The 18,607-nt window shown below is 39.8% G+C and overlaps 1 protein-coding gene across 1 annotated transcript in view; it reads right to left on the reverse strand.

The window, feature by feature from the left end:
• The window catches only part of TCERG1L (transcription elongation regulator 1 like), a 176,765-nt gene extending 164,448 nt beyond the window's left edge, over positions 1-12,317 (reverse strand). Inside the window, exon 1 of the mRNA XM_069980063.1 lies at positions 12,048-12,317. Coding sequence (XP_069836164.1) covers positions 12,048-12,317 — 270 coding nt within the window. The remainder of the gene's footprint in view (positions 1-12,047) is intronic.
• Positions 12,318-18,607: the final 6,290 nt, after the last annotated feature.

Here is an 18,607-nt window from a genome sequence, read left to right on the forward strand (position 1 = left end):
GAAAAACCAGGGTTCCTCCTTAAATTCAGGAACGGCTTTAAATTTACAAAGTAAACCAAATCTACACACCTGGCAGCAGCCCCTTAGGGCTCATTCACACTTCTGTATATTGGATTTGTGTTGGTTCTGGTTTCATCTTTGGAAAAATAAAGCTAATGTTAAGCTAATACTTTTCAATGGTATTATTAAATGGTTTATTCCTGTTTTTATACACTCAATTACTTATGTAAATTGAGATTTTATTTTAATTCACGGCATGCTGCAACAAATCCACTCAGGTAAAGTTCTTAGCCCCAGAGAAATGAATTTATCGGCTGAATTTATAAATTAATGTTTCCTTTTTGTGCAGCTCACACATCTGAATTTTCTTTTATTTTTACAATGTTATTTAAACAAAATGACCAAGAACAGCCAATAAATTGTTAATTCTTAAAGCGAATGTACCACTAGGTATATAGCTTTGGGTCTTTTACATCAACAGACTGGTGCCGGCACGGGGATGCCAGTGCCATGGTCTTTTTTTTTAGCCACCGCCCGGTTTCCGCACATGGGGCCAGTCTATTTCCGAGCACCAGCCCGGCATGAAGCACTGGGGTAGGCCTGTCAGCCACCAGTGTGACGAAACACCTCCCCTCTGTGACATAGCTATATCAGAATCAATGGAGCCGCATCATAGAGGGGAGACCTGCACACTGTTGGCCGGCGGGCCTACCCCAGTGCTTCATGCCGGGCCGGTGCTCAGAAATAGACTGGCCCCATGTACGGAAACCAGGCAGCGGTTAATAAAAAGGATCCCTGGGCTGTTAGTGTACAGTAAATAAAACAAAGGGTGTAACTGGTGGTACATTTGCTTTAACCCCTTAGCGACCCATGACGTACCTGGAGTGTTTAGAGAGGGGTCCCGCCGGGACCCCGCTCTTAACCGGGCTACTCCCGGCTGTAATCTGCAGCCGGGCAGTGCCTCTATTAGCCGGTGCGGGTCCCGTAAGTCCAAATCACCCCCCTTTTACCATTTTATAAATATAAATAAATAAACAAATAAATAAACATATTTAGTATCGCCGCGCACGTAATCATTGATTAATCGTTAATTAATCACATTCCTGATCTCGCACGGTAAACGGCGTCAGCGCAAAAAAATTCCAAAGTGCAAAATTGCACATTTTTGGTTGCATCAAATCCAGAAAAAATGTAATAAACAGTGATTAAAAAGTTGCATATGCGCAATCAAGGTACCGATTGAAAGTAAAGATCATGGCGCAAAAAATGACACCTCAAACAGCCCCATAGACCAAAGGATAAAAGCGTTATAAGCATGGGAATAGAGCGATTTTAATCCCTTAAGGTCAAAGCCAATTTTCGTTTTTGCGCTTTTGCTTTTTCCATTTTATGTTTAAAAGTCCATAGCGCTTGCAATTTTTCACCTAGAGACTTATTTGAGCGCTTATTTTTTGCGAAACAAATTGTACTTTGCAATGATAGGCATTATTTTTCCATAAAATACGCTGCGAAACCGGAAAAAAATCATTTGCGCTGTCAAATTGAAAAATAAAACGAATTTGTTTTGATTTCGGGGATTTTTGCATTTACGCCGTTCGCCCTGGGGTAAAACTGACTTGATATGCATGTTCCTCAAGTTGTTACGATTACAATGATATGTAACATGTCTAACTTTTCTTTTATCTGATGTAAAAAATTCAAACTATTGTTAACAAATATATGTTCCTTAAAATCACTCCATTCCCAGGCTTATACCGCTTTTATCCTTTGGTCTATGGGGCTGTGTGAGGTGTCGTTTTTTGCGCCATGATGTGTTCTTTCTATTGGTACCTTAATTGCGTATATACGACTTTTTGATCACTTTTTATTAAATTTTTTCTGGATTTCATGCGACCAAAAATGCCCAATTTTTTGCGCTGACGCCGTTTACCGTGCAGGATCAGGAATGTGATTAATTAATAGTGCAGGCGATTACGCGCGCGGCGATACCAAATATGTTTATTTATTTGTTTATTTAATAATTTATATTTATAAAATGGGAAAAGGGGGGTTGATTTGGACTTTTATTAGGGGAGGGGATTTTTTATTAATAAAAACACTTTTTTTCTTTTTTTTTTTACATAAACTAGAAGCCCCCCTGGGGGACTTGTATATACAAAGCACTGATCTCTCATAGAGATCAATGCTGTGTATATACACAGCAAAGATCCATCAGATCGGTCATAGATTGCTATGGCCCGCTGCAGGCCATAGCAATCTATTGCCGAGCCGGGATCAGCGTCATTCCGACGCTGAGGCCCGGCACAGGCAGAAGAACGGATCTCCCCCCCGCGATCGCAGGGGGGGGAGATCCGTGCCACTAGACACCAAGGGATGTTGTGCATAAAGCACTTCAATGCAGCTGTCAACGGGACCCGCGCCGGCTAATAGAGGCACTGTCCAAATGCAGATTGCAACCGGGATCAGTGCCGTTCAGAGCGGGGACCCGGCGGGACCCCGCTCTGAACACCCCCCGCTAAGGGTTGCTAAGGGGTTAAGGAACATATATTTGTTAACAATGGTTCGAATTTTTTAAAAGCCATCAGATAAAATAAAAGCTATACATGTTACATATCGTTGTAATAGTAATGACTTGAGGAACATGCATAATAAGTCAGTTTTACCCCAGGGCGAACGGCGTAAATGCAAAACTCCCCAAAATCCAAACAAATTCTGTTGTTTTTTTTCAATTTGACTGCGCAAATGATTTTCGCAGCATATTTTATGGAAAAATAATGCCTGTCATTGCAAAGTACAATTGGTTTAGCAAAAAATAAGTGCTCATATGGGTCTCTCGGTAAAAAAATGCAAGTGCTATGGCCTTTTAAACATAAAGGGGAAAAAGCAAAAGTGCAAAATCGAAAATTGGCTTTGACCTTAAGGGGTTAAACAAGAGGGAAAAAAACGAATTTGGACAAAATATGGAACAGGTACAATACCAAACAAAAAACTGAACAAATTGAACAACAAATTGATGATCTGTATTATGCATTTATATTTGATCCTATATGTCTATATACAATAGTGACTACGACCTTGCTTTGGTGATTTGCCCTGCCTGTTTCTCTAGTGTTGCTTCATACCATCCCTGGCCCTATTTAGAGCTTTACGTTGTTGGTGACCAAGTGACTTAACAGGTTTGATAACTCTATTGGTGCTTAACACTGGGGTCAGAACCATGTGACTGGCGCCGGACTCCAAGGTCATGATCTTGTCGTCTGCAATAGTCAGTAGAAATCAATCGGCTGAAAAACAGAACTTGGTATCAGCCACATATCCTTGGTTCTTAGCATTTTCTACCTTCTTTTACTTTTTTATTGCTAATTTCTTAAGAACTTTTCAGAACACAACTTTAGCAGCTAGTATACAGTACCTATATACTATAATCCTGTTTATAGCGGATTCCTGCATCAATGACAGTTTGGTAGTGTAAATTCAACCAGGAAGCACAACGATTGTTTGGGTAATTTTTTGGCTAATAATGGATTTTTTGTGCTATGTTTATGTCCTGCACAAAAATTATCAAGGCAAATTAGTTCGATTTCCTCTGTTTATACCACATTTATCTTTTCTTAGTGTTGGTGCTAGGAGGCGGCGTGGTTTCAGATTAGCTATATTTTTCATGTAATTTATCATGTCCACTTTTTTAAAAATTAGCGCTCCACTGCTAATCTAGCGTTAATTAGCCAAGCCGTTTTAGCCAAAATAAAAAAAAATACTAAAATTATCAAGGCCTGTGCACCTAATGATAATAATAATAACCATAGGATTTTGTGCATATCTATAAAGTACCATCTGCAAAAAATCCCCACATGATACATGTCCCCCATAGGATTTTGGGTGGTTTGGGCGGCAATCAGGGCCGTCTAACTGCATTATAGGCCCATGGGCAGAGCTGTAAACTGGACCCCCCCCCCCCCCCGCCATTTCTTCTCATCCCCCCATGCGACCATGTGACATTATCCTTCATTCATATAAATGCCCTGACCCAAGGTTCCCAAGCATTTTCCCTTTGTGCAACTGGGAGCCATCTCTACCACAAGTAAGTTATACATACATCTACACAGCACCCATACCCAGAAAGCAGCAATGCCCTGTGTTCTCTCTCTCTCTCTCTCTCTCTCTCCATACTGTATATATATTGTTACGCAGACATGCTGAACTGTTCGGGTTCTGCAATGTCCTCCGAACCTGCAGTGTTCTACAGCCTATGGCTGTCTCCATGTTTTCCAGGACTCCCTAGGGCTCCATTCATCATAGCATTAAAGGGGTATTCTAATCAAATATAACTTCATATGCTGCTGCCCATAGTGACACTAACAATTCATTCAATACTTATTTCTGAAATCTCCTTCAGTCTCCTTCCCCCAGTTCTGAGCTTCTTTCTGCTGAAGACACAAAAACTGTATGAGCTTTTCCCTTCGTCTCCCTTTTCTCCATATTTGCTTTATCTGTAACTCGGGAGCTTCTTTGTAATGCTAGGAGGGTTAATCTGAGGTCAGGCTAATGATGAGGTCACTACGATTAATTCTCCCAGCATTACAAAGATGCTACAAAGTTGCAGATAGGGACTTTAGTTTACATCTCAGAAGGAGCTGAGAACTGGGGAAAGGAGACTGAATAGATAATAACAAGTATGGAAGGAACTATTAGTCTCACCATGGGCAGCAACACATCAAAAGTTATTACATACCAATATATACTGTAGCACGCAGAGATCTGCCACACAAGAGCATACATAGATTACTTTTGAAGGGGAATTAGTGTTAAGGCAAAATTTGGGGGTAATATCAAAAGTTATGTCTGAGCGGAATATCCCTTTAAATTTTTCAGCAATCTGTACTACGGTTGGACACCTATGACTCTTGCACTGTTTCACTGTCTTACCTTCCTCGGACTACTCATTACTGGGAACACCCCACCAGAACCTGTCAATTTAGAGGAACTGTCATCTACACATCAAAGTGGTCTTTGTCACAGTTCCTCATATCCTTACCTGCTTCCAACTTCAACTTCAGGAAAGTGAGTGTTCACTTGCTGCTTTATAACTCACCCCTTGACAGAAACCACTGTCACTTTCATAAAGGATTTACATCCATGGTTGCATTACAGCTGTATTTTAGATGGTGCTGTAATAGGGTTGCCACACCCATACCTCTACAATTTATCTCTGTATTACTTTAGTACAAAAGTTTCTTTCTGTTTGACTCCATATTGGTCATACCGAGCTTATTCATCAGTACAAGGAGGCTGCAGGTTGCGGTACTAACTGGGCGTTACTCCTCTCTTTGTCAATGGGGCGTGTCCCTATACCGCTTGATACTGTCCAATCAGAGATGACTACTTATAGTGTCGTACTATGTAAGGACACACCTCAGTGACAGCGCAAATGGGAAGGTCCAGTTGTCGGTTTAGTCCTATGTTTTCAGGAGGAATAACAGAGGAATCCCACGACTAGAAGAGACCTGCTGACTATCTGCATCATGTACTGACACAACAACCTCGATGCTACAGTATCAAGTATTTAACTCAGCTCTGATTTATATTCTAGATGCATAAAAGATTTTATGTTCTGCAAAGCATAGGCTATATATCTCCATATAGTGTATGAGTATATTAATATTATATATGTATTCTTTGCCTTCACTAAAGCCTTCCACTTCATGCTCAAGGACATCCCAACATATTGAATCACAGTAAGAAAATAATCTATCTATTCATAATCAATAGTCTGTCAGATGATTGTAAAGACATAACACATAGTCAGCACTCAGCAGAACAAAGAAGAGGAGGCTGACCACGATCTATGGAGAATTTCTCATGGGCCTCTCACCAGTAACAGCGTCATATCACCTATGGCTAACCTGCACCGGAAGGAAACGTTATGGAATTTTTTCATGTTCCAGGACAAGTAAATCTGTATAGAGGCCAAATTTATTCCCTGGTGTCTGCCACTGGAAGAAACAATTGGTTTTATTGGATTTAAATGTTAGAAAATTAACATTTACAAGGTTAAAGGTGTTATCCAGTGCTAGAAAAACATGGCCATTTTTGCACCACTCTTGTCTCCAGATTGGGTGGGGGTTTGAAACTCAGTTCCACTGAAGTAGATGGAGCTTAATTGCAAACCGCACAATTGAACTGGAGACAAGAGTGGGGCAAAAGTGTCCAATTTTTTTGTAAAAAAGGTATCTGGGAGCTGCTTATTTACTCCACCCATTATTTCTGATTATCTCTTTTAACCTTTAATTCATATCTGACTTTCTCCCCCCATGTCTTGCTGCTTTGGAGTGTCTGGTCCTGGGTACTGTAACCATCTCTTTTGCTTCTCCCTGCTGTGATTTTTTTTTTTTCCAACACAGATCTCCTTACTGAGGACAATATTGACAGCATCTCCACATCATTCCCTGATGAACCTATGCACACCACATAGGGGAAACGCATCGGGAGTGGAAACCTGTGAAGAATCTCGGTTATCTTACATTGTAGAAATAAAAGTACTCGAGCCACATCACCTCATATGTGACCACGTTCTTTCCTGGGGTCCGTTCGGCAGGTGATGCAGTTATTGTCCTAAAAAACAACTTTTAAACTTACAGCCCTGTGCCAAATTGCCATGGCCTAGAGTGTCTGTGCTCTAACCTTGCAACCCCCCTCTGTCCTTCCTTCCTGCCCTCTTTACCATTAGGAATGCCCCTGGAAGAACTTCTGAACACTGAACATGTGCCTTAATGATCCAACTTATGTGCAGTATTCACACAGGTGATGAATAGTAGAAAACCTGCCTGGAACATTCCTAATGATGAGGGGGGCAGGGGGGGAGGAACAGAGAGGCGTTGCAGGCCTAGGGCACACACTCTCTTGGCCACACCAATTTGACACAGGGCTGCAAGTTTAAAAGTTTTTTTTAGAACAATAACTGCATCATCTGCCGAACAAACACAAGGGCAGATCTTGGATTAAAACAGCTATTCGAAGGTACAAGTGTTTTGGTGAGGGCATATTGTGGGTACAGTCGCTTTAATCTTTTTTCTCTGTTAACGTGAATTATATTGTCTCATAAATATTTTCATCATTAAAGGGGAACTATCAGCAGGTTAGATAAATCTATCCCGCTGTTTTGTCCCTATTGCGCAGGAGGCAGGTGGATGATGGTATGTCTCTTACCTTCATCCTCAACGCTGTTCCTGTGTACTTACTCGTTTATGCCTCAGTCCTCCACTGCCCCGACACCATAGCTGTGATGCGACCCACCCTCAGCCTGACCGCTCAATTGATTATTATTAGAAAGGAGAGGCCGGCTGGGGGCAGATCAGTGCTATGGGGAGGGGTATTGCTCCTAACATTGTCCTAGTGCTCCAAATGGTCTTACCGGACCACAGAGTAAATGACTATGTTCCCTGGAACAGCGCGAAGATGAAGGTAAGAGGCATACCTTCATCTTCTGCACCTACTGCGCAATAGGGAGCTGTCAGCAGGTTAGAATAATGTAACAACAACATTAAGGGGGGATTTACGAACAATACACCAGAGGCGTACAGATTCGCCCCTTCTCCCTGGCTTATGCCTCCCGTGTGCCCCCTCACCCGATGGGTGGGCTGGCGGAGCTTGCGGGGGTGTGATGAGGCGGGGAGGAGGTGTGGCCTCCTCCCGCACCTCATTCATCATGATTTACGCCTGCTCGCAGGTGCAAATCATGACGCAAATGAGGCGTAGATTTGGTACGCTGGGCGGGATTCAGGCGCCCGGCCGCCAGGATTCACTGGGAGGCGTACGCTTCTTAGTGTATCCTGCAGCGAAAAAGTGGGCGGAACTTAATATAAGACTGGCGTACTTGTACAAAGGTCTTTGTAAATCCCCCCCTTAATGTGCAGATGTAGTCAGAGTTCTGCCCCTTGTGTAATCTAGACATCCACTCAACTGACTTCTTTGCCCTTCACCATCCAAGTCCAGCCTCTCATTCCCATTGTCCTTCTGCCCCAGCTTTGTCTGTCTTTTCTTGCTCCTCCCATTAGAGATAATTTTTCTAAAATAAAATCTGAATGCATCCGCAAAATCATTCGATAATATAAGAGGCGTGATAAAATGTCTTTTATGGATGGGATTTGAGGTTCACCCTATTTATACCCTGAGCATGCAGCTGAGCATAGGAAAAGCAGACACAGGGATGGACTCTCTAAGAGAGTCCACATAGATATACAGGACAATGTATCCTGACAAGTCCCCTGAAATGATAGCACAGAGCCCCTATAAGTATTAATGACCTGTAGATATCCTGTGCGCTACCACATTATATTCTCACCTGATTCCCTCTAATACCTCTGTAATACAACATATGCATTGAAAGTCAGAGCTATCTGAATACAGTGCGAACCAACAGGAATACGATTGCTGCACTGAGGATACCAACGACATAGATGGCTTCTGCTTACACATTTGCAGTAAGCCTTTAGCAGTTAATTTAAATGGGTTGTGCAGAGAAAGTTATATAGATTTGTAATTTACTTCTATTAAAGAATCTCAAGTCTTTCCATACTTATCAGCTGCTGTATGTCCCACAGGAAACATTGTTTTATTTTCAGTCTGTCACAATGCTCTCTGCTGCCATCTCTGGCCGAGACAGGAACTTTGTCTCTGTTTTCTATGAATCCTCAAAGAAAACCTTTCCTGCTCTGGACAGTTCCTGTCTCGGCCAGAGATGTCAGCAGAGAGCACTGTGTCAGACTGAAAATAAAGCAACATTTCCTGCAGGACATACAGCAGCTGATAAGTATGGGAACACAAGTTTTTTTAAAGAAATAAATTACAAATCTATATAACTTTCTGACACCACTTGTTTTGAAAGAAAAAGATTTTCGCTTGACAACCCCTCTAAATGACCCCCCATACATCATAAGACCCTGCAGTATTATATCTACTAGATCACATATATACCTGAGTGTATTTTAAATACCTGTATCTATAGTGTGGAGCTAGTACACCTGCAGCAGTAAGCAGTGTAGTGACACATTCAACTCTGCTACATCAGTAATAACTGGGGTGTCAAGGACTGATTTGTATACAACATATAATTATATATACACTTTGCTCCAGCAAAGCCTGACAACACAACCTAGTAATCTTACAGTATATGCTACTTTATTGCATCTACAGCCTGTCCCTGTCATTCAACCTATAGAACCATCCTGGGAATCACATTTCCTAAATCACACACCATTTATCATATCCGTCTGTTATAAAAGCAATAGCAGGCTATTATTACCAGTTATCAGCCTTTTCAGACTAGGGGTGAGCGTAGCATGGGGATGTAACAGGAATTTCTTTAAGATTGACGTCACATATTGTGTAGAATTGGCCGTACTATGATTTACTTCTAACTATTGAAAGTAGAAAGAACACAAATGAGAACATCTGTATCTTATTATATATCAGAGTAAACTTATGTAAGACTGGGTTCACACTATGTTTCTTTCATCCGTTTTTGCAAAAAAATGGATAAAAAGCGGATCGGAAAACAGATTTATTTTTGTACATCTGTTTTGATCCGTTTTTCCATTGACTTCCATCATAAAAAAAAAAACGCATCCATATTTTGTAACATACTGTACACAAATACACAAAAATAAGGTCAGCTACATTTTTGTGCATGTTAAAAAAAACGGATCTGTTTTGATCCGTTTTTCCATTGACTTCCATCATAAAAAAAAAACGCATCCATATTTTGTAACATACTGTACACAAATACACAAAAATAAGGTCAGCTACATTTTTGTGCATGTTAAAAAAAACGGATGTGTTTTGATTTGTTTTTTTTTTTTTTAAATAATAAAAGTCAATGAAAAAACAGATGCACACAAATGCATCAGTTTTTCCATCCGTTTTTGTACAAAAACAGATGGGGGAGGGGGGAAATGGATTGCAAAAACATAGTGTGAACCCAGCCTAATACTGTATATTGGTGCATGTACTTTATTGGTACCACTAATCTACTCTGCCAGTTATTCCTGGAAATCCACATCAGCCATAACATTAAAGGCTATGTACACCTTTCAATGCATTTTTTAAGCATTATTCCATTGTTTCTATCATGCATATATATATATTCTTCCCATATGTCTTACACATATAGTGCAGGCTGCTCTCTGTCACCTTCACAGTGAAATCCATCAGAAGATCTGCCTGACTCCAACTCCTATCCTGTCCTAAATAGTCTTCTGAATTGATTTATGACCAAATCATTGGTCAGCTTTAACTTGCTCATAAATAAGACTCAACACATGAGAGGAGAAAGAAAGAATGGAGACTCGGCCAACAGGCAAATTCCACCTAGAATGAGTCAGAACAGTTTGCAACATATGTGAAAGCACACAGGCTGTAGAAGAGAAACTGAGCAAAATTTTTAATAAAGGCTTATAGGAACTTGTTGCATCATAATAAGTACAATAAAACTATCAAAAAATGCATTTACATGTTTCCATGGTCTTTTTTGTGTGCAACAAGTCAATTTCTATTATTGCCAACATTTTCAGCAATTTGTGTTATAGTAGCTCTTCTGTAGTATTAGACCAGTATTTTACTTGGCCCTATCATTGGTTCAGTGGTAGCCCTTTCACTTTTGGTGGGTGCTACATAACAGGAACACCCCACTAGACCTACAGTTTTGACCCAGTCATTTAGTCATCACAATTTGGTTAGATAGCTATGTTATTCACTTCACCTGTCAGCGGTTTTAATGTTATGTCCGACCTGTATATATTCTAAGGAAAGAGCATATGTAAAGCTTATCATCTATAGCTTCATCTACCTAACCCCTCCTAACTCCTATAGTTAACATTGCACTATATATATATATATATATATATATATATATATATATATATATATATAGTAGCAGATCTCGCCATGTGCAATTTTACGTAGGACTGCTGACTGCAGTAAAGCGGCTGACCTGGAGCACCAACCAGAAAAACAAACATTGACACACCAGAAGTGAACCGTGAATTCAGCCCTGCTGTATCTATATGTGTACAGTCTGCTGAATGAAGAAAACTGATAGACTGTATTAAATACATCAAAGGATTTCTGGGCTCTGGGATCCTCTAGTGGTCATTTGCTGGTATGACAGATGAGCTTGAAGCTGAACATAGTTAACAGTTCAAAGCATAAAAAAGTCTTTACTGAAATGCAGAATTTATTTGTAATCTTTTTTTTTTTTTTTTTTTTACATCCAGATCCAGACGGCTAATAATTCACTAAGACTATGAGCTAAGACGCAGAGTGTTTATCCTGATGAATAGTTTAATATTGCACACAGCATCGACTATGTTCTCTGTGTGATACCAAGGAACAGCTGAATTCCTTAAGACTGATGCTGGGGGGCTGTGGTGTGGAGGATCTGCAATGCTTGTGTAAGTATAGATGCAGCAGAGCTCAGTTTGTCATGAGGCACAACTCATCAGGGTGATTTCCTTAGGACTCCAGGTAAGTCCTCTGCATTGCCTTAACTTAGTGCACAGCAGAAGCACTTCAATGACAAATTCAGCTCTGCTACTCTGTATAAATATGAATCTATGATCCGAATAGAAAGTATAACAAACTACTTTATTTAATCTATATGTATCAAATTCATCAATCAAATATCTATGATCTATCTATTATCTATCTATCTATCTATCCATTGATCTATTATCTATCTATCTATCTATCTATCAATCATCTATCTAGTTTTTATGAATGTAACCACTTGAGGATGAATTGCAAATAGCTTAAGGATACAGAATGTTCGAATGCAAAAAAAAAAAACTTGAGTGCTTCCAAGTGATTTCAAATGGAGAAAAATGATGTGATGTCAAACAGAAATGAAAGTTACATTGATGGAATCCTACTCAGTGTGTGATCTCATGTTAATCCTCATCAATGTATATTACAGAGTGGATCAGAATTGATAGTTTGTATGCAGATACCTGTTATATTGTAAATCATGCACATGTAGACTAAGGGGATTTTACCTGCCCATTTGCCAAAGGGAACTGGTGAACAGCAGGCTCTGGTGCAGTGGGCACTGCCATCAAAGGTAGGAAAGGGTCGCAAGGGACTTGCCAGGCAGGTACCCCTTGTAGCAAAGGAGATGGGTGAGGGCAGGAGACAATAAATGGAGGGGGCACCGCACCTATCCGAAAGACACCAGGTGTATCTGGGATCATACAAATCCAGGGAGCTGGTTCAGCATTCACCGGCCAGAGAAAGGGTTGTCGCTTGATTCTTGAAACGGGGAGCATCCTACATCTTATATATCCAACTGCACAAGGATTTTGCCTCCCTCAGAACAGGGCTGGACTAGGGATGCTACCAAGCTTCCCTTTATCCCGCAATGGAAATCTCCAGGAGTGACTGTGCCTCTAACATCCAGATGCCAGTGAGAGAAGAATTCCTGCATGCCGCTCTGCTGTGTGGAAGAGAACTGGGAAATAAGACTTCAGTGCTCAGTAGCCAGGCAGGCAGTCTCCTCCCTCCCCATCTCACTTAGCAATTCTCCCCCTCCCTGCTATCCTGCAAGCACATCATACTACTGATGAGTATCTCACATCCCATACTCCATCCAGTCCTCATCCTGAGCACGACACGGCAGATGCAGAATTAGACTGCAATAAACAGATAAAATGCACTACCTGCATTCTGTACACCGAAGGATGGAGAATCAACACAGCTTAAAAGTTTATTACAGACATTTAGTATTTAAAAAATGTTACTAAATTGAAAAAAATTACTTAAAGGAGTGTGACAATCTAGTTTTTTTTTAACTGAAAAAAGTGGTCAAACAATATAGCTGTAAAAAGGTTTAAAAAGACTGGGAAGAGCATGAAAAGAAAAGTAAGTCATACTCACCCTAACAGAGTACCGCTACTTTGACGGCAGGCTTTCTGGTCCCCTGAGTTATCCTGACACAGAGTAGTGACAGGCTAAAGCCAGTCAGTGGCTGCGGTAGTCACATGCTCTGATTTGAGAGGATGAAGAAGCAGAAACTGGCAGGTTACCTGTAATTAACTTGGAAAAACAACATTTGGAGACCAGTAAGGGTTTTCTTCCACAAAAAGAGGATGTCCTGTACCTTGGATTCTTTAAGATCAGCTGTAATCGGAGAGAAGGTCTTCAATTCCACAGCAGCAACACCACAGGGTACTGGGTCCTCCAGAGAAAAAAAAAGAGGTTCTTTGTAGCGACCCTTTATGTTAGGTGAAGTAGAAAACAAGACGTTCTGCCTTATTAAGGGAATTTGACATTGACAGTCCCTGTTATTTGCACTCATACAAAAATTTATTTTCTCAATTAACAATTTCATCCAGTTGTGTCATCTTAGTTTTTGGGAAAGTTGGGTGAGAGCCTCACTCTGCTGGGTGCTTTGCCTATCACTTTTAACTAAATGAGAAACACAGACCAAATTACTATATGGGGGCAAAGAGAGATCTAACTATTGTATGGGGGAAAAGGGAGATCTAACTACTATATGAGGGCACAGAGGAGCCAAATACTATATGGATAAAAGAGGGACCTAACTACTATATGAGGGCACTAAATGACTACGATAACTACTGTATAGGGGCACAGAGGTGCCTTTTATATGAGGCCCAGAAGGACATACTGTAACTACTATATGGGGGCATGGGTTCATATAACTACTATATGGGGGCATGGGATCATATAACTACTATATGGGGGCACAGAGGGGACTTAACTACTTTATAGCGGTGCAGACAGGGTATAACTACTATTACTTGGGGGAAAACAGGGGGCCTAACACAATATGGGGGAACATGCAGGTCTAACAACTATATGAGGACACAGAGTATTACTAACTACTAAATGTGCTGAAGTATTGAATCTAAACTTTCTCTGGGAGATTCAACAGAAAAGAGTTGTGGCCTGGGCTGGATTAAAAAGACTGATCATAGAAGACATTACATGTGAGTCATTGGGTATACAGTGTGTGCACTACTATTATTTGTTTGGTCTGCAGGGCCTGTGTAGAACTGGTATATGCCAATATATGGTAACTGTATGGGGGGGGGGGTATTGTTCTTAGTAAAGGAGTTTCTGGTGTTATTTTAGTGTTCAGGTAAATATTCGGATAGCTAGCTAAGGTCACTTTTCAAAGTTTCTGTTCATTATCTACTGTTTAAATTGCTGACTGCCATCAACATTTGTTCCATAATCCCATTATCATTTGATGTCTGTTGCCTATTGGTGAGTTGCTATGTGCATTGATAGTGTGTGTTTTCTTCTGTCTGCTTGTCATACACTTCAGCTTCAGCTCTATTATAAGTCCTGAGTATCATTAGAAGGAGGGGGACAGCTGGCGCAATGGTGGTGGGGCAGTGCTCCTAATGGTGCTCCGTACAGAGAATTCCACTGCTAACAGCACAGGAATGGCGCAGAGGAGGAAGGTAAGAGACATACCTCATCGGCACCCCATGTGCAATAGGGGGCTATCAGCAGGGTTGATTCATCTAACCTGTTGATAGTTCCCCTTTAACAAGCCCTACAGTCTATTAATGGAGCTTAGCTCCTCTCAATTGACTAAGAAGTGTCAGAGTAAGATAAATACACAAGATGATCTTATGATATCTGTTAATATTTCTGCTATCCTGGCCTTTCAAGGCTTCCAATAGTATAGCACAGTTATGTTTAATTCCCCTACCTTTATAATGATAATGAGAAGACTCTGCTGACTATGTTCCAGTCCACACAGCAAAGCTAATGTGTAAATGTCAGAAAATGGGAAATGTCTTTCTATTTTGTTTGCTCTATACGATTTTGTCAATTTTATAATTCCAAATTTCTTTTTGTATCTAGATTGTAAAAAAAAAACTAAACTAAACATAAAAAAGTAATTTCTTGATCATACAGTCCCTTTAACTCTTGTTTATTTGATAGATATACATTCGCGTCAGTTGGCAACACAACAGATCTGTCGTTATTTTCTTAGTGTCACTGCCTCGCTATTCTCATACCTATAAATTACATTCAGGTGAATGAATATTGGCCAAAACATTGTTTACTGTCTCAAGATTACAAATGTTGCAGACAGAGTGCTGGTTATATTATGCCAGACGTTCTGTCTTCGGTTCGTGCAGTATATCAGATTCTGCTGTTCAGTAGAGAATATCCTGAATAGAAGCAGATTGCAGTACCAATAAACAGCAGTACATCAACCCACACAAACCAAAATTATCACTTCTTTGTAAAATGAGTCAGCAACTCCACAACCTATAAATCAAGTCCAGGGAGTCAGCATAGGTTTATCATGTTCTGTAACTTTTACTTTTACTGTGGTTCTTACATCAGTCCTCATTCTAGTGATAGGTGAGGGTCCTGGTGGTGTGGCCCTCGGCAGTTGATCATTTATTACCTACTGATGTGTCCACTCTCATCCTATCTGTAAACTGAATAAAATTAGTGATATATGTTTTAGTATTACAGCTTGAGGTCATGACCTTCTCTTACTAAGTGTAAACACCATGTACGTCTATGAGAGGAGACACAGAGGTATTTGGACTGTTCTGATAAGGTTTTGAGATTTTGTTGCGATATGCTGTTATGAAAAATATCTCTCCTTTTCTTAACTTATCTAAGGAAAGGTAAGGTTGGACACAATTGTATCATGCAGTCTTTTTTTCTTCAGGTATCAGCTTATTATCAGGTATCAGCTGGTTTCAGAAAGTTATATAGATCCGTAATTTACTTTGATTTAAAGTGTCACTGTCGTTATAAGGTTCAAAATCGAAATCAACAACAGTAGATGTAATATAAAGTAAGTTTGCAATATACATTCATTATTTTTTCCATGGTTATCATGCTGTAAAACAAAGCTGTACTTACCAGAAATCCAGGTCCAGTCTCCTGAAGACAGATTTTCTGACTTGTGCTGGTTGTAAAAAACAGACTAAACACAGGAATTCCGGCCAGTACAGAGAGTCACGGCTCAGTGTGTCCATTAGTCACATGACTGCCTTCTCTCTGTGAGCGCTCAGATGGCCTGGAATACACTGGACTTCCTGTTTCCTGACTGTTTTCTGTTTTTTGTTTATTTTTTTAAAAGAAAAAGTCAGAAAACAGAACGTGCAGTGTTTCCCATGATAACTAAAAAGTAATTAATAAATGTAAATTGCAAACTTTATATCACATCTACTGTTGATTTAAATTTTGAAAATTATAACGACAGTGACACTTTCAAAATCTCAAGTCTTCCTATTCTTATCAGCTGCTGAATGCACTGCAGGATGTGGTGTATTCTTTCTAGTCTGGCACAATGCTCTCTGCTGACATCTCTGTCAGAGACTGGAACTGTCAAGAGCATTAGCGAATCCCCATAGATAACCTGTACTGCTCTGGACAGTTCCTGACATGGACAGAGGTGGCAGCAGAGAGCAGAAAAGAAAACACCATTTCCTGCAGGACATACAGCAGCTGATAATTATTGGAAGATTTGAGATTCTTAAATAGACGTAATTTACAAATCTATATAACTTTCTGAAACCAGTTGATTTGAACAGAAAAGAATGATTTTCACTGGAGTACCCCTTTAAAGGGGTATTCAAGTGGGAAAAAAAATAGATTTTTTTTTTTTTTTTGCTGGAGCTGCTATAAAAAGGTAATAAGATGATATTTACCTATCCAGCCCCCCACAATTCACATTTGACAACTAACAGGTTGTGTTTGATATTGTAACTTCTCCATTCATGTCAATGGAACGGAGCTGCAATTTCAAATACAAACTGAAGACAAAAGTGGCGCTGTTTCTGGAAGAAAGCAATTTTTAATATAATATATAAAATAATAATTGTATAATATGCTGTCCTATGGAAAGGTAATATATTATTCCTATGAGTCTATTTTTCTAGTAGCTAAAATGTAGATAAAAATGTACCGCACTTAGCTAAAAGGAGTTCTGAGAAAAATTGAATGACTCCTAGAGTCCAAGAAGGGAGTGTCCACCACGCCTGCCCCATTCTTTAGTGGATTGGTAGACCTATCAGATGGCAGACAATAGGAATTATTAAATTATTCATTTTTATTTCAACTGAAGTATTAATACCATGGATTTCACTAAACTCTTATGTGTTGTTTTCTGTACTCTCTCTCCAAACCTGAGAATGTAGGCTCCCAATTCTATAAATCATCCCCATGGGAAATCCCTTTAAGAATCGGGAGTGCAAACAACTTCTATCCATTTATATAGTTCACTTCTTAGTTGTATTCACTTTTAGCTTTTCATTTTCTTGGTTGGTAGAATACACGCAGGGTGTGACATTAAGTCTATGGTCACACCGTCAAAACGACGGCCGCTTTTATTGGACCTCTGTCATTTAAAGGAAATATGGCATTTATAAAATAACAGCAGTTACTAAGCAGTTATATAAGGGTAGCATAAACTAGTAACAGAGAAGCTGAAGAGAATGGTGTATCGATTACATTGCTCTGTGCAGAGATATCCTTCTGAATAACATGGACAATAAGTAGTCCTCTCCATTATGTGCATAAGCCCAGTAGTCCTGGATATTCATTAGAAGCAGAAAACTCCGCCCCCAGCTGCTGACTGGCAGTTATCTATCCATACTGTGTATAGGTAGTCAACTGTCAATCAGCAGCTGGGGAGAGGGGTATGGCAAGAATCCTATTCTCCTGCATATTAGGAGAACGGCTTAACAGAATGATATAAGTAATACACCGATCGGTTCAGCATTTTTGTCACTAGTTTATGCTGCCCTCATTTAAGGCAGCACAAACCTAGTGACAGATTCCCTTTAAATGACGGCCGCACTGTAAAAACTGATGTCCTTTTGACAGTGTGTGAACAAAGCCTAAACCCATGAATTAAATTTCACACCAATTACAGATGAGGATGATCCATCTTCACAATAAAAGTCTATAGACACTGATCATTCAGAATTAGCTAAATAGGATATTATATTACTTTGCAAAGGGGATTTTTCAGATTTGCTTTTCAGGAGATGGTTGATAGAAATAGAATAGAAGAGCTAATATTTGTTGGTGAGACTTTATTGAACTATTGAAATGGATATGTGATGTAATACACCCATCTTCAGAGGGCTGAAACTAGCTCCATTTAGCTATGATCTGATTCTTTAAAAAAAAAAAAAAAATGTAGTCCTCCGAAGACTGGAGCCTGTTTTTGCAACTGCATCAGTATATTATAGAAGTATCATGAGGCTTTCCAACGCCACAAACCACCGGACAATTTATTTTCCATCTGTCAGCCCAGCCTTATGCCTTCCAGTATGTGGGTGGACTTTCTACACTTATACCTTATGCAAAAATTGTGCAAATGTTTGAGCTGGAACTTCTATTTGACCCCCAGTTATGTATAATGTAAAGCTTCAAAGGTAATTAAATCAATCAATAATTTATACACTGCACTTACATTTTATGTGTTTTATTACTGTTGGCTTATTTGTATATACAAATGACTGTGTTGGCCTTCGATCAAGTGGCATTTGCCTTTGGCAATATTATAGACTGATATTTTAATAGTTAATCTCCATTTGTCATC

Source organism: Dendropsophus ebraccatus, chromosome 8 (genome assembly GCF_027789765.1).
Source record: "Dendropsophus ebraccatus isolate aDenEbr1 chromosome 8, aDenEbr1.pat, whole genome shotgun sequence".
NCBI lineage: Eukaryota > Metazoa > Chordata > Amphibia > Anura > Hylidae > Dendropsophus > Dendropsophus ebraccatus.